This window comes from Triturus cristatus, chromosome 4_1, assembly GCF_964204655.1.
Source record: "Triturus cristatus chromosome 4_1, aTriCri1.1, whole genome shotgun sequence".
In the NCBI taxonomy this organism is placed as follows: Eukaryota; Metazoa; Chordata; class Amphibia; order Caudata; family Salamandridae; genus Triturus; species Triturus cristatus.
This window is the reverse complement of record NC_140585.1, coordinates 979268293-979284112: the sequence shown is the minus strand read 5'-3', so window position 1 is coordinate 979284112 and position 15820 is coordinate 979268293. Positions and strand designations below refer to the sequence as shown.

The window sequence follows — 15820 nt, the reverse complement described above, 5'->3', positions numbered from 1 at the left end:
ATTTTGCACCAATGAAAAAGGCATTATAGTGACATGTAACAGAATTCCCACTTTTGAGAGAAACTCTACCTGAACCTACTAAGAATTAAGATAGGTTATCAAAACAAATGTGGAAGAATGAATATGGAAGACAGCTCATGAGCAGGATTCTGCAGTAATCTAATTTACTAAATTAGTTTCTTTGTGGAATAGAACAGGAGACATCAGCATATTTATCTTACATTTAGTACCAGGTACCATGCTGCTGCGCCATTATCAGTGATGAATTACTTTATTTGCATAGAAGAGTTAAACAGAACCCAAGGTTTATGTTTGATGAGGAAAAACGTCAAGAGTCTTGAGGAAAGTAGACAGAACTCGGTACAAAGCAAAAGTAAAGGACCTCCACTAATGTTCACCATGAGAGGTGTGAGGGTCATCCAGGGTTGGATAGCAGTGAGGTAGTCATTAACACGTGATTGGAGGTAGGAAGGAGAGCGTGAAAGGAGATGATAATTTGAATGTCTTGGCATAAAGGAGACAGGAGAACAGAAGGAGAAGGTAAAGTCACCAAGGTAGATGGTGCATAAGGAAGATAAGTTTGTACGAATAGGTGACACTTGGGGAACACCAACTGATAGCAAGGTAAGGTGGTGATCTCTTATAGTCCAATGGCGCGATCTAAAAACATTGAAATGTAAAAAAGTTCTGGAAACAAAGTTATCAGGAAGGCAGCTAAAAAATAAAGGTAATGGGTAAGAATAACTTACAATAAACATTTGTATAAATATATATATAAACAAATGCGTGTGCTTATATATACACACACATGTATTCTCTTCCACTGCGTGCACACGTCGATTTCATCCAGCACAGCCACGTCCATGCCAGTGGCAGGCGTGCATCCCGTCAATTATGCTCCACAACCAAAGTACGATAGAGACTGCCACTCCAAAACAGCAATACAACCATTTATTTGTGTGCCATACAACATGCTTCGGTTTGTAAACAAGCCTTTGTCAACTAAGCGCCCCATTTCACAACAAAACATTAAATACCCTATAATGAACATAAAAAAAGAATTACATGCAGTCTTGTCGCACCAGATGTTTTCGGGTATATGGGAAACTACATGGTAATTAATTATATTTCTCAATTATGTTGAAAGTTATATACCAGTGTATTTTTATCATAAACAATAATGCATTATTTTTCCATAAAGTCAAAACGTCATATGTGGCAACAACTACAATTGCCTTGATTTCTACTCCAAACTGGGAAGTACGCATGGAATCACAAAATCTCCTTATATGAAAACATAATCAAGAAAAATGTATTACCGCCAAATATCCGGGATTGCCATGGGTACCTGCTTATCCCCCAGCTTCATGAATGTATTTATGGGCTGGGTGAAGGAGCATGTAGTCTGGAAAGAACAGGATGTCCATTATTGGGTATTTAATGTATAGTTGGGAGATGGGGCACTTATCTGACACAGGATTGTTGTTGTAGAGTGTGCCATAGTAGGGAACTGCTCTCCACCCAAAATGTGGGAACTACCTAGAGTTTCCTGCTTCCTTCTTTGCATAATTTATGCGGCACGCTAACCCTGAAAGGGTATTGTCTTGACTTCTACTGGGGGCTCCCTTGTGTCTGGACAAAGCTATACGTCCCTGAAGAGCTCTAACTAAAGCTAAAAATACGTGTCCGAGGTTGCTTTTATTCATTGGCTTGGATGGTAGTTTACAAATCCAAAGCTGTAATACTTTGCCTAGAGTGGTAAAAGTCTTTTGTCTTTTTTCAGCTCAGCATGGATGACACTAGCTTATCCTATGCTTAAATACTTTGCTGTAAACATGGCAAAGGGTTTTTTCACTTTCTAGTGCGGTGTGGATGGCACTGTGCTAATGTAATGCTTAATTACCTTGGTAGGAAACAGACAATTGAGGTAAGCAGAGGTATGCAGATTCAGAGTGTCAGTGGTGGTGTAGGGTGTTCCATATTGAGGAACTACCAAGAATTCACTGCCTTTTTTTTTGCCACTCTAAATTCGGAAGAGAGAATTTGGGCTTGTGAGGAAATAACTGACAACCGGCGAATGGACTTCACAACAAATCTATGAAATAAGTCCAATAATAAATAAATGTAATTTGTAAGTATCAAAAGGTAACCATGATCACAGACTGGACTACTGTAATCACAAAAAGTCATCCTCTTTCCCATTTCATTTCTAGCCATATCTTCAACATATTTAACACATTTCAAATATATGTCCCAGGAAAAAACAGGTTAATTTTAGGATGCACAGGAAAACAAAAATACGTACCTCTTGCTCAGAAGGATTTACCGAAGGGATACAGAAATCGAATCCCATTATCTTCCATGCTCCGCTCTTATTCAAGATAATGTTTTCAGGACAAATGTTAGCATGTACCATTTTCACACTGCTGTGCAAAAAAGCCAAACCTTCTGAAACCTGTAAAAGTTAAGAATATTTTCTAATTCAAACAACTTTAAAACGTTTAACAGGAGTAGCAAATACCATCTTGTATTGTAAATTACTGCCATTGAACGACCGAAATCAGCACATTTAAGATATTTGTTGAGTAATATATTCTGGTACATACTGCCCATCTATTAACATTCTACTTGGAGGGGGCAGCCGAATACTGAAAATACCGATCCTTAGATCTGAAAGGAAGAACACAATTCATAATCTTGTATGCTTGTTATTTTCCATGTCCCAATAGTCTGTTATCTCTATTTGCTTTTGCGTCTCGGTAAGAGAATGACATCAGGGTACTTAGTGCTTTGTAAACAATGCTGGTCTTTCAAACAGCTTCTTTGGTTCCCTTGGCAAAAGTAATTGCTTGTTAGGCTTAAACCTGGGCAGACACGGACGCTCTGGAATTCGCCCAGGGAAACATGTTTATGCTAAAGCACTATATGTTACTACATTCATTTCATTATTGATTACGTCCACAGTGATTGATTGCTGGTGTTTATGAACATCAATAAAGATAAAAGAACAATTTAAATTACAGGCAACTCACAGCAATAACATTTTTAAACACTTCTCAACAAAGTTCAGAGCCATTCCTACGTGCCTAGAAGGATGTTACTTACCTGTAATCCTAGTTCTCATCCAGGGATATACTCATCAAAGTCATAATCTATGAATAGTCAGCACCCATGTGCGGGATCCCAGAGCATATAGAAAATACATACATACATATATATATATATGTGAAAACATATACATGCAGCCTAAAACGTTTCCAACATGGCAAAAATGCTGACATTACATAGGTTTCCATTGTAGTACCCCTAACCCATAAGGAAAAAAAAAGGAAGCACTAAACAATTGTCGTACAATAATGATTTATTGCCATAAAACAAATTTGTAATTGCAGACATTTGCCTGTAGGCTGCAGCAGAGTACTAAGAAACAAAGAAAAACTGACACCTTGCCTTTAAGGCATTAGAGTAGGGGTACCGTGCCTTTAAGACCTGCAGGAGACCCCTTGCTCCCATGATGCACCACAGGTGGCAGTTAGGTCAGTTCTTTTTGACGGTGCATATGCACCTGAGTAGATCTGCAATCAATAAACAATAATTTGAAGAGAATGCTCATCCGGGGAGGTGGGTGGGTCGCTTATGACTTTGATGAGTATACCCCTGGATGAGAACTAGGATTACAGGTAAGAAACTAATCCTTCTCATCCAGGGGATACTCATCAATAGTCATAATCTATGAATAGAGTAGCAAGCCCATACCCAAAGTCTCGCGGACGAGCAACAGAGCATATAGAACATGAAGTAACATCACATTCAAACAGCAGTTATACAAACAAATTCCTCAAAGAGGCCTGCCCCACCTGGGCATCAGCCTGTGCATCTGAATCTAGGCAGTAATGGCGTGTAAAGGTATGTATCGAGTGCCATGTAGTCGCCTTGCAAATCTCACATATAGGACTGTTGCGAAGGAGAGCTGTAGTAGAAGCTTTCCCTCTGGTAGAGTGTGCTCATGGTCTGCCCTACAGAACCTTGTTGGCTAGTTGGTATGACAAGGCTATACAGGAGACGATCCATCTAGAAATAGATCTTTTGGAAGCAGCCAGCCCGGTATTTGTTGAACCATAATTGACAAAGAGCCGGTCAGACTTCCTAAGTGGAAGGGTTTTATTAAGGTAAAACTTCAATACCCTCCGGAGGTCTAGAGAATGTAAAGCTCTCTCCGGGGGGAGTGGTTGGCTGAGGAAAGAAAGTGGGCAACGTGATAATCTGATTGATGTGAAAATCCGAGACCACCTTGGGTAGGAAACTCAGATGAGTCCGCAGCACCACTCTATTAGCGAGGAAAACAGTGTAAGGCTCCTTGCAGCACAGGGCCTGAATCTCACTTACCCTGCGGGCTGAAGTGATGGCTACTAAGAAAGCAGCCTTCCAGGTCAAATGCTGCAAAGATGCCTTATGAATAGGCTCGAAAGGAGCACCCATCAATTTGGTGACGACAATGTTAAGCTCCCAGGGAGGCGAAGGGGACCTCACTGGTGGAAACACTTTCTTAAGACCCACTAGGAAATCTTTGACCACAGGCAGTTGAAAGAATGAGGTCTGGGTAGGAGACTTTCTATAAGCTGTGATAGTAGCTAAGTGGACCCTGATTGAGGGGTACTTCAGGCCGGACCTTGCCAAGTGCAGTAAGTATGGAAGACTCACTTGTTCTTGACCATGAGTCGGATCAAGAGCGTTGTCCCTACACCAAAGGTAAAATCTCTTCCACTTGAAAGCATAAGACTTTCTGGTGGAGGGCCTCTTTACTTCTCTAAGAATGTCCATACAGTCAACCGAAAGGTCTAGATGTCCGTACTGGATGACTTCAGGAGCCACGCAGTCAAGCGGAGGGAGGGGAGGTTGGGATGAAACCCCTCGTTCTTTGTCAGTAAGTCCGGGCGGCAGGGCAGCCTCTGGTGTGGAGCCTCTGACAGTTGGAGGAGCGTGGCCACTCCGGCGCTATCAGGATCATTCTGGTGTTGGTCCTGTAGAACTTCTGTATGACAGCCAGCATTAGAGGGAGTGGAGGAAAAGCGTTCAGCAATGTCTGCGACCAGCTGATCAAAAGTGCATTCCCTGTGATCCCTGCTGGACGCGAAGATGGGGTATTTCGTGTTTGCCGCGTCTGCGAACAGATCGATGTCCGGCACTTCCCATTGCCGAAAGACCTCCTGAGCGACGTCTTCGTTGAGCACCCAGTCATACGCTTCTACGAAGTCTCTGCTGAGGCCGTCTGCCTGCACGTTCAGGGTTCCTGGAAGGTGGACTGCGACGATTGAGAGACCTCTCGCCAGCAACCACTGCCAAATGGATTGGGCTTTTAGAGACAGGACTCGTGACCCGGTGCCTCCTTGCTTGTTCATATAACATAGTTGTTGTGTTGTCTGTCTGAATCTGAATGTGGCTGGATTGAAGAGATGGATACAGGGATTTGAGCGCCAGATGGACCGCCCGTAGCTCCAAGAAGTTGATGTGATAACTTCGTTCTGTCTCGGACCAGAGACCTTGTACCTGAAGCTGGCCCATATGAGCACCCCAGCCTTGTATTGAGGCATCTGTGACCAATGTCTGTGTTGGAGGCGTCTGATGAAAAGGGACCCCTTGCAGCAGGTGAGAACGTTTCATCCACCATCTGATGGAGTCCCTGGCAGCTTGGTGGAGAGAGACACGATCTTCCCAGCGACCTGACAATGGAGATGCACGAGGCCATCGATCCCAGTAGTGAAGACACTTGCCTGGCTGTGGGAAGTGCAGTGTCGACAAGAGTGTGGCACTTGAGAAGCATTGATGACAACCTCTCCTTCGAAGGACATACGCTTGCCTCTGCGGAGTCCAGGGAGGCGACCAGATAGTGCATCCGTTGAGTGGGGTTGAGGACCGACTTCTTGTAGTTGACGTACAACCCCAAGGAATGCAGCAGGTTGAGGCAGTATGAGAGATGGCTCTGGAGTAGCACAGGTGTGGAGCTTTTCAAGAGCCAGTCGTCTAGGTATGGATAGACGAAGATCTTCCGCCTGAGGAGGAAGGCAGCCACCACCGCCATGCACCTGGAGAATGTCCGTGGGGCGGATTTGAGGCCGAACGGAAGCACCCGATACTGGTAGTGGTGACGAGAGACCTGAAACCTGAGAAATGTGCGATGTTTCACTCAGACAGGAATGTGGAAGTACGTGTCCTGCAGGTCGATGGCACACATCCAGTCTCCTAGGTGAAGGTGCGGAAAGATTTGATGCAGGGCTAGCATTTGGAATTTTTCCTTTCTGATAAACCTGTTCAGCAGGCGCAGGTCGAGGAAAGGTCTGTACTCTTTGGCTACTCCTCGCTTTTGGACTAGGAAGTAGCGGGAGTATACCCCCTGGTTTCTTTGGAGACGCGGGACCTCCTCTATGGCCCTCTTGGAGAGGAGGATAGGTACTTCGTCCTGTAAAAGCCGACTTTGAAGTTGAGGAAGGCGCTTCAATTGCGGGGGCACTTGCGGAGGGGGAGACTTGAACCTTAGCACGTAACAATGCTGCACAATATTCAGCACCCGTCTCCTGTTATGGTTTCCCACTCTTCCAGGTGAAAAACGATACTCCCTCCTACCGGAGTGTCGAACGGGTGCAGAGGAAGCAATGCATCACTGTTTGGGAAGCTGCTTAGTGGTGGACTGTTGCTGCTTGTTGTTCCCTCTTCCTCTGCCACGACCCCTCTGCTGGAATTGGGGCCTCTGCTGGTTCTGGGAGGACCATTGAGGGGTTTGAACCCTCTGCTGGAAGAAACGTTTGTCGCCCTGACGAAAGCGCTTCTGGTATTCGTTGCGCTTCTCCAGACCTACAGCCTTGACAGTATCCAGCTCTGTCTTCATTTTATTCATCTCCTCATCGCCGTGAGCCCCGAACAAGGAGAAACCGTTAAATGGAAGATTCAGAATCTTTTTCTATGCATCAGGCTTGAGGCCTGTGAGGCGCAGCCAGGCTGAGCGCCATGAACAGACGTCATGGGAGTAACCATGAGCGGCGAGATCTGAAGCGTCCGCTGCCGCACTTATAACTACTAGCCCACCTTCTAGCAGAATTTCGCTGAAGTCCTGCTGGTCTTCTTTGGGGAGCTTTTCGGTGAACCTTGACAGGGAGTCCCAAAGAGACCTGTCATATTGCCCGAGAAGGGCAGAGGCACTTGCAATCTTCATGGAAGAAGCCGACGTATTGCACATTTTCCTGCCATAGGAGTCCATCTGCTTACTGTCCTTCTCTGGGGGGACAGAAGATGACACAGACGCCGAATGAGATCTCATGGCTGCTGCCACAATGACGGAGTCCGCTGGTGGATCAGCTCTGAGAAATAAGGGATCCTCGGCTGGGGACTTATACTTTTTGGCAATCCTGGATGGTACGGAGCCCACCGTAGCAGGGGTGAGGAATGTGGCCATAGCTGGTTCCAAGAGTCCTGGCACCAAAGGAAGCAGCGGTCTAGGAGCTGTGCGATGGTGTAAGGTGTCGAAGATGATAGATGTGGGAACTACAGGGGTATGCAAAGTGATGTTTAGTTTCTTCGCACCCCTACCCAGGACATCTGAGAAGGTCGCGATGTCATCGATAGGAGACACCCGCGATGGAGGAGTCAAGGAGAAGGTCGGAGAATAGTCCCAGACTGAGGACCTCGTGGAGGAAGACCATGTGGGCGATCTCATGCGTCTTCTCTTATGGGGATGGTCGTGATGAGAGCTGCGATGACCCTTGGACCTTGATCGGTCCTAGAAGGTGATCTTGGTCTTCTGGGGGAAGACTGACGACCCCTGGACCGTGATCGGTGCGTGGACGGTGATCTTGGTCTTTTGAGGGGAGGCTTGCTTCTCTGAGTAGAGATCCTAGAAGGCGAGTACGTGCGAGAGTAGTCCGATCCCGGACTTCTGCAGTCACCTGTCCTGACACCTTCCAGCCAGCGAGGCAACAGACCGTACTTCTCTCCAGCTTTGGGAGATTTCTCCGGTGAAATTTGCACAATATGCAGTCCTGGGGATGATGACTGGTCCCCAGATGATGTCTCCTCTGTGGCCACTGCACTTTTTTTCCTCGACGTCGAATGCCTCGACGTATATGAAGTCTGCGTCACCATCGCCGTCGATGGAGGGGATCTGCTATGGGAACGCCGTCACGCTCTCGACGGTGGTCTCGACGTCGATCGCCTACGGCGATGAGGAGATCTCGACGTCGACTTACGCCGTCGGCTTGGTGATCGACGTTGATCTCCCATGGCGTCGAGTTGGCGTCGATCTTTTTGACGTTGAGTGATGGGACTTCGACGAAGCTCTCGACGTTGACAAGCCCACTTGCGGCGAGATGTTCGCCGTCGTAAGTTTCGCCGCCGACCCCCTCGAGGGTGGCGGAGTGTGTCTCGATGTCGCCGGAAGCCTCGACGTCGACAGAGACTTTTCAGGTCTCTCAGGACCCACAGCCTTCGAGTTCGAAGAGCTGTGCCTCAACGCCGACTTACTTGCATGCAGCGGAAAATCTCGATGTCGAGATGGTGATTCGTCCCTCGACGCTGAAGAGTGTCTGGGTCTCTTCGACGGCGACTTCGACGTCGATGGTGAATCTCCTATTACCTTCTTTCTGGACTCAGGAGAGGTGGTATGTCGCCGTTTTCGGTGTTGTTTGCTTGAAGAAGGTGGTTTGAAGACTCCATGGTCACCTCCATGATGGCTTCTGTCCTTCTCCAGCTGGGCATGAAGTTTTATGCATTCTCTGTCACGCAGAGTCCGTCCGGAAAATTTCTGGTAGTGGGGACACTGGTCAGGATTGTGTGAGGATGGAAGACACACAATACACACAGAGTGTGGATCTGCCAGTGCCATCTTATTGCCACCGGAAGGGCATTTCCTGAATAAGGCAGGCATTCTGACTGGAAATAATTTACGGTAAGACCAAAAAAAACAGTAGAATAAGCCTTTAGGAGTCAGAAAATGTTGAGTTTTCTGAGAAAATATCAATTAAATCACTTTCAGTCAAAAAACTGAAGAGCTCAAGCTCCAGGACCCTCATAGAAGGAGCCGGAAAAAAGAACTGACCTAACTGCCACCTGTGGTGCATCAGGGGAGTCATGGGAGCAAGGGGTCTCCTGCAGGTCTTAAAGGCACGGTACCCCTACTCTAATGCCTTAAAGGCAAGGTGTCAGTTTCTCTTTGTTTCTTAGTACTCTGCTGCAGCCTACAGGCAAATGTCTGCAATTACAAGTTTGCTTTATGGCAATTAAGCATTATTGTATGACAATTGTTTAGTGCTTCCTTTTTTCCTTATGGGTTAGGGGTACTACAATGCAAACCTATGTAATGTCAGCATTTTTGCCATGTTGGAAACATTTTAGGCTGCATGTATATGTTTTCACATATGCATATATATATGTATATATATGTATTTTCCATATGCTCGGGATCCCGCACATGGGCGGGGATTATTCATAGATTATGACTATTGACGAGTATCCCCTGGATGAGAACTGTAGAGGCAACTAAAAACGTTGAAGGAATTACTACAAGCAGTTCAGGTAGATAAACTTCCAACCAATTCTTTTTTCATACAGCACATTTAGTGGTATTCGCTCGATGGTCAGGCATAAATTAATAACATGTCACAGCAACACATAAATGCTTAGAAAATGGTCAAAGGTACAATGTATACAGAGTGATAACATACATGGTTATTGAGTTTATCTATACTTCACAATTACATAGGTACAACTCGCAACTGGATCTCAAAGTGGGTCCACTAAAGCTCCCAAATATTTGTATGCCTCCAGGGCAACACCTTGCTTGCTACAAAGTTTTTTTTCAAGCACAGCACACTTCTATATTCTCTGAAGCTACTCTGGAAAGTGAGGATCTGAGACAGACTTTAGTCAGTCATTGTCTAGCAAGGTCGTGATTGGCTATAAGAAACCCCAGTCCAACAAGTGTACAGTCACCCCAGGGGATAATTCCCATCAATGCCAATTTGGGGGACAAGCCAATGGGTAGATGAACGATCACCCCACACCCACAAGTCTCAGGGAAGTCTCCATTACCGGTCTGGAATCTGAAGCATCTAAGAGAGGAGAGGTTACTCACCTTCCAAAGGCAATCAGGCATAAAATATACTTTAAGCATGTGCATAAATTGATTTCTGCAGAACCTTGCAGAAATCGCGAGTTCCCCAGATGCATTCTGTTTGCCTCCCACCATTCACCGTCATCCAAGGGGCCCAAGGAAAGCTTCTCCTCCCGTAACCTAACCACGACATTACATTACGGGGTTCTATTTACCTGCAAGATTTTCTCCCTAGCCAGTGGGCTAATTGGCAGTCTTGCTTCTAATGGGCTATATTCAGGAAGGTCTACCAGTTCTCTTGGATGCCCTTTTATTACATGTCTCAGTTGAAGGCATGTGAAGAAATGGGACTTGGGTACGTCAAATTCATTGGTCAAATCTAGAAAGAACTTCATTTGTTTATGATCCACACATCCGCACCCCAGATATTCCTATGGCATCCCATTGTGAGAATCAGCACAGCTGGTCAACTTTAGTTAACCCAGAGCAGTTTCCCAAGTCATCCAACAATTCCAGCCTGTGGACTCCAGAGCCTTATTTCAGCATTCAATGGCCAAATGGGCAATCAGGGGTAGGGCAGACGGCTTAAGGCACAGTAAAGGATAGGGAGTAGGACTGACTCCATCATCTCAGGCAACTTCACCCTAGTGGCAGGGTCACCTTATTGCCCGAATAACCAACCACTGGTAATTGAGCCACCCAATAATGTATTTGCACATCAGCCATGCCAGTCTCCTGTCGACAAAGGATTAAACACATTTATCGTATGACCTACTGGGAGTCTTATGCCCTCACAAGAAAGTTCTGGAGTGTTCATGTAACTCGGAAACATCTGGATGATTTCAAAGAAATAATTCTGCCAGTCATGAAGCAGCTGCAGGTGAGAGACCATCTTAAATAGGACCACCCCAGCACTACTGAGACAGGGAGTGAGTTCGAGTATGGCTGCAGGTAGATATCAGTACAGGTGCCAGCTGCAGCTCCTTGGTGGTTCTTTGTAACATGTATCCCGAACACTTAAATCTATCAGGGGCTATCGTCAATTGAGTTTGCCAATTCACTGCTAGCTTCCATTGTAATGAGTAAATTACAGGCTTGTTCCAGTTGCCCAACAGGCTCCAGATCACTTAAATCTTCTCAAGAATCTCCATAACCCTCGGATCAATTGCCCTCAAGTGCCTTACATAAAAGCAAATCAAAGCTTTCAGAGGTATGAGGTAATCTCTTCCTCCGCTACAAGCAAGTCCCTGTATCAGTCCATTCATTCCGAATCAAGGAGCCAGTGTTTCGATGGCTAACACAACTACTTATGGGGAGAGAGGGGCAACCTTGGCATGCAAAGTATTCTATGGCAAATATCGGCGACAGGACCCCATTAACATGCACATATTTATGTGAAGAGGAGTTTCACATATGATTGGAACCTAGGACCTGAATATGCTCGCTCAAGTACTTGATAAAGTTAGTCCCAACTCAGGAGTCAAACACCACTTCAAATTAAATTAATATGATTGACAAGGGCCTAGATAAAGTGTGCGCATTTGCCATGGTCAAGTGTATCTGCCATAGAGGATGCAGAGTCGCCCTCAACAGCATGAAGCTAATTTGGTTGTGGTGCATTACAGTAGGGATTACTTTGACTAAGCGATTAGCCAGGGTTGTGGCCTAAATTTTAGTTTCCAGATTCATGAGCAAGACTGGATGATAAGAACCACAGTTATCTGGAGGGCAACCAAGTTTTAGGACCACAGCAGTGGCAGACATGCAAAGATCCCCAGGGAGGCCCATACGTACTGCATTAAGACCAAGGCCACACCCTTGAAAAAACAGTTTAGGAGACCATTGGAACCCAGCACCTTACCACTATGAATGGTGGCTAACTCCTCCAACTGTGATGAAATTATCACCCAACTCACTCCCGAAAATTTTAGACTGCCTCGGCTAGGTTACACCTGATACATTTACACATACTGTTAGAACATGAATATTATCTGAGACTAGGCACTGGACGTTGGCTCCCATAATGACAGTAAGACCTTGGATACTCTACATACATGGAACACATCCTAAGTCAATTGTTGACAAATGGGAGATTCCTCTACAAGTGTACAAAGTTAACAGTTTCCTGGGGACATCTAATTAATTTTTTGGGAGATTACATCTATGAGGCATAGAATGGCTATTTCGGCTACTGCCCAACAAACCATCTGTCCTACACACCTTAGATAAGGGCGCATTTGCAGCATTCCAATCTATTGCTATTCAGTGTTTCACTAGAAATGACATTAAATAGCACTCTTGTTTTTCCCCTTACTTCCATGTAGGCATAATCCCAGTGGTGACATTGTCACCATCATATCAACAGTTGCATAGATCGGGAACATTTTTCCTTCCAGTAGAGCTCTTTAGCAGCACATTTGCACAACACATGGTAAACATTTACCTAAGGTAAATGATATCATGGCCATTCACTGTGCTCACTCTAAATATCCTCTAGGTTCTAACAGGTATGACATAAACCCTATGCAGGCAGTTAAATTAAATCAGTTTAAATCTAGTCCTTCTGGAGACAAGCTACATATTCCACTATTTTGCCTCAATCACTTCACACATCTCTTTACTCAATGATTCTTCCCATCAAGAACTTAATCCCATGAGCAATTGCCCTAATACTTCTGTAATCTGACTATATAACTATGATGCTATCTCCATCTCAGAGAACGATGAAGTGGAGAGGTGCAGGTTTATGAACTTCAAGCGGAAGATTGCTAGTTGGATCAAAGAAAACTGTCTGTAGCTTATTGGAGATAAGACAGAAGTCATTATTTTCTGTAAGGCAATCATCATTTGGGCCCTGTATTTGTGCCTACCCACCTTGCCTTCGCTCCTTCACCCATTAGCACGGCTAGGAACCTGAGGATTATCATTGATAATGCACATTTCATTTAAGGGCAAGTTACCACAGTTCGCGGTTGGGTCCGTGGGATCCTGTGCATGTTTTGCAATCTCTCAATGATTTTCTTTTGACTGCCGCAAAACTGTCATCCAAGCTGTAATAACTGGTCCGTTGGGAGTATGGAAATGCTCTTTACATGGGAATTGCTAAATCCTTCCTGAAAAGATTTCAACCCATTCAAAACGCTGCAGCCTGTCTGGTATTTAACTTGCCTGTGTGCTCTCCCTAAGTCAATCCTCAAGTCTTTACGCTGGCACCCAGTGCATAAGCAATCCATGTTTATACACCTATGCCATTACCACAGAGTTATTCATGCTGCAAGTCCTTCTTACCTTTGTAACAGAAGATCTTTTCACAGACAAATTAGAATCCTTAGATCCTTCACTTTCGCTCTGGCCCACAACCCTCTGTGTCTGTCTTTCGAGGTCAGGTGGGCGTTCCTCGTTATATTCTGTGGCCCACCACTGTAAATCCCATGGCCCGTTCCAAAACTAACTTACTTAAGTTCAAGAAACTGATCAAAACTTGTTTTTTTAATCTCTCCCCTTTCCTTTCCTTTCTGTTCTAGGCTTTGGTCTATCTGTGACTCCTTTTATGAGTAAGGGGTGAGTTTGGCACTATATAAACACTCCTAACATAACTTGACATTCCAATCCAACCTGCCTCCCACGTCATAATCCTCTTTAATGTGTTGCCTGTTGGTGGATCAATGCTCCAATTGTCCCATACGGTTTTAACAACACAACTCAGCTTTTTTTAAAACAAGAACTGCCCCGTGTTATCCCATATTCAACATGCATTTCCCAAGTAAGCCCTCCAAGAAGATGTCACTCAATCTTCTGAACAACAAGTTCTCCCACACCTCAAACACGAATACCAAATATGTGTCCGTCCCTCGTTTCAAACATTGAAGTGGGATTTCTGGGGCGTACATCAATTTAGCATCCTTCATGTACCTAATCTAACACTATATTCTATACTACCAATAATTAAGGGATAAGTCTGGCCTTAGTTTAAGTACCAAGCACTTTCGCAATAGTGCGTTTGGCACCATTGTGGTTCTCAAGTATTTTGCATCAAATTCCTTTTATTGGGGGGCGTGGCTTGCTGCCGACGGGAATGGCCACTCAGTAGCGAGGCTCTGAAGCGCCACTCCCGCAAAATCCTGAATATTCGTGCCCCGAGGCCCCGACCCAAGTTATAAGGTGTCCCTGGTGGTTCTGAGACTCCCGCCGACCTGGCTGCGAAATCTGGGGCCGATCGGAGGTGGGGCCGAGACGCGGTGCCTTTCCCCGTGTGCTGGACGGGGACCGAGCTGGGAGAGACGCTGCCCTGACGCAGCGCCTACGCGAGGCCGCGGCTGCGGCCTGGTGTCTCCGGGAGGTGGAGCTTTGAGGCTCGGCGCCTCCATCACTGCGGTAGCTTGTTCCGCAGGGTTCGGTTGCCGCTCCTGTGCCCCGGGGCTTCCAGCTGCTGCAGGGGGCGGAATAGAGGAGACGCCGTGGCGGAGCCGCAGACCCGGCGTGTCGGCCGCTACGCAGCCTGAGGGGGACGTACCCCGCCTGGGGAGTCGACGGAGTGAGGCTGCTGCGGCGATCGACCGCTCCTAGAGGTAGGATCGGGGAGCTTGGTGCAGTCATTGGCACAGTGGTGGGACCCGGTGCGAGCTGACGGGCACCCCGCCGGATCGCCATCCATACACTTTGGCGGCAGAGGTGCGGGCCCAGCGGAGAGAAGAGAGACCGGACTGCTGCCCTGACGTGGCCTGGCCTATACACTGTGGAGGTCCTCCCCGGCGGTAGGATGTCCTGCTGAGGCCTGAACGACGGTGGTTCCGGCGCGATCGGCGCGCGCGCCCCGAGTGGCGGGGGCGATCCTCTGGCTCCTCTGCCCAGGCAGTCCGATCCGGGTTGGTGGATAATACCCAGGGGAAGAGGGGGCACTCCGGGAGGGGCCCAACCACTACACAGCGCCGCTTAACGTACTCTGAGTGACCGGCTGGGAGGTCCGCGACTCCCCGCTCCTGCGCTGTTGTGGGCCCTGGACGCCGGCGCTACATGGCCCGTGGGACTGGAGGGACGACTCTCAAGACAGTTGGGCACTGAGGCTGCTCGACGGTCGGTGACGCCTGGCTTCCCCGGGGTGGCACTGACGGCTGGAACGCAACACTACAGACGAGGCGACTCGAGTGGGCGGAGGACGGGGGCCTGCCACCATCGTGTTCCATTGCTGGGTGTTTGGGCCGAGAGGGGAGTCCCGGCGGCTGGGGTGTAGCCGGCGAAAGCCGACAGGCCAGGTGGAAGTCTCCACAGCAGACGGCGGGGAATAGCGGCTGCGCCCTATAGCTGGGGTGCGTCCCCTGAATTGTGACCATGCCATCTGGGCGGAGCAGCAAAACTGCGACACAGACAGACAGAAATTCGTATGGTAACACCAGCAGGGGGGTGAGCGGGTCGGGACGCCGGCCTCGGACGGCAAGACAGAACCGACGAATAAAGATCTCCTGGATGCTATCACTGCGGTCAAGGCATCCCTTGAAACTCGGATCGATACCGTGGCCACCGATGTGGGTCTGATTCGTGAGGATGTGAGAAAAATCGCCGACCGGGTGGGGGCAGTGGAAAGTGTCACCAAAGAACTGTCCAGCGACACTGGCCTTCTCAAACGTGAGGTCGCTGACCTGCGTGCCTCCCATGAGGTACTTGCCCAGCAGCTGGACGACTATGAAGGCAGGGTGCGGCGGAATAATGTTCGAATTATTGGTG

At 47.1% G+C, this 15820-nt stretch overlaps 1 protein-coding gene across 3 annotated transcripts in view; it reads right to left on the bottom strand.

Moving 5' to 3' along the window:
- The window catches only part of SCYL2 (SCY1 like pseudokinase 2), a 408171-nt gene that overhangs the window by 312475 nt on the left and 79876 nt on the right, over positions 1–15820 (bottom strand). For all 3 annotated transcript variants that reach the window (XM_085653887.1, XM_085653888.1, XM_085653889.1), the window contains one exon: positions 2306–2455. In XM_085653887.1, the coding sequence (XP_085510013.1) occupies positions 2306–2455 (150 nt within the window). The remainder of the gene's footprint in view (positions 1–2305; positions 2456–15820) is intronic.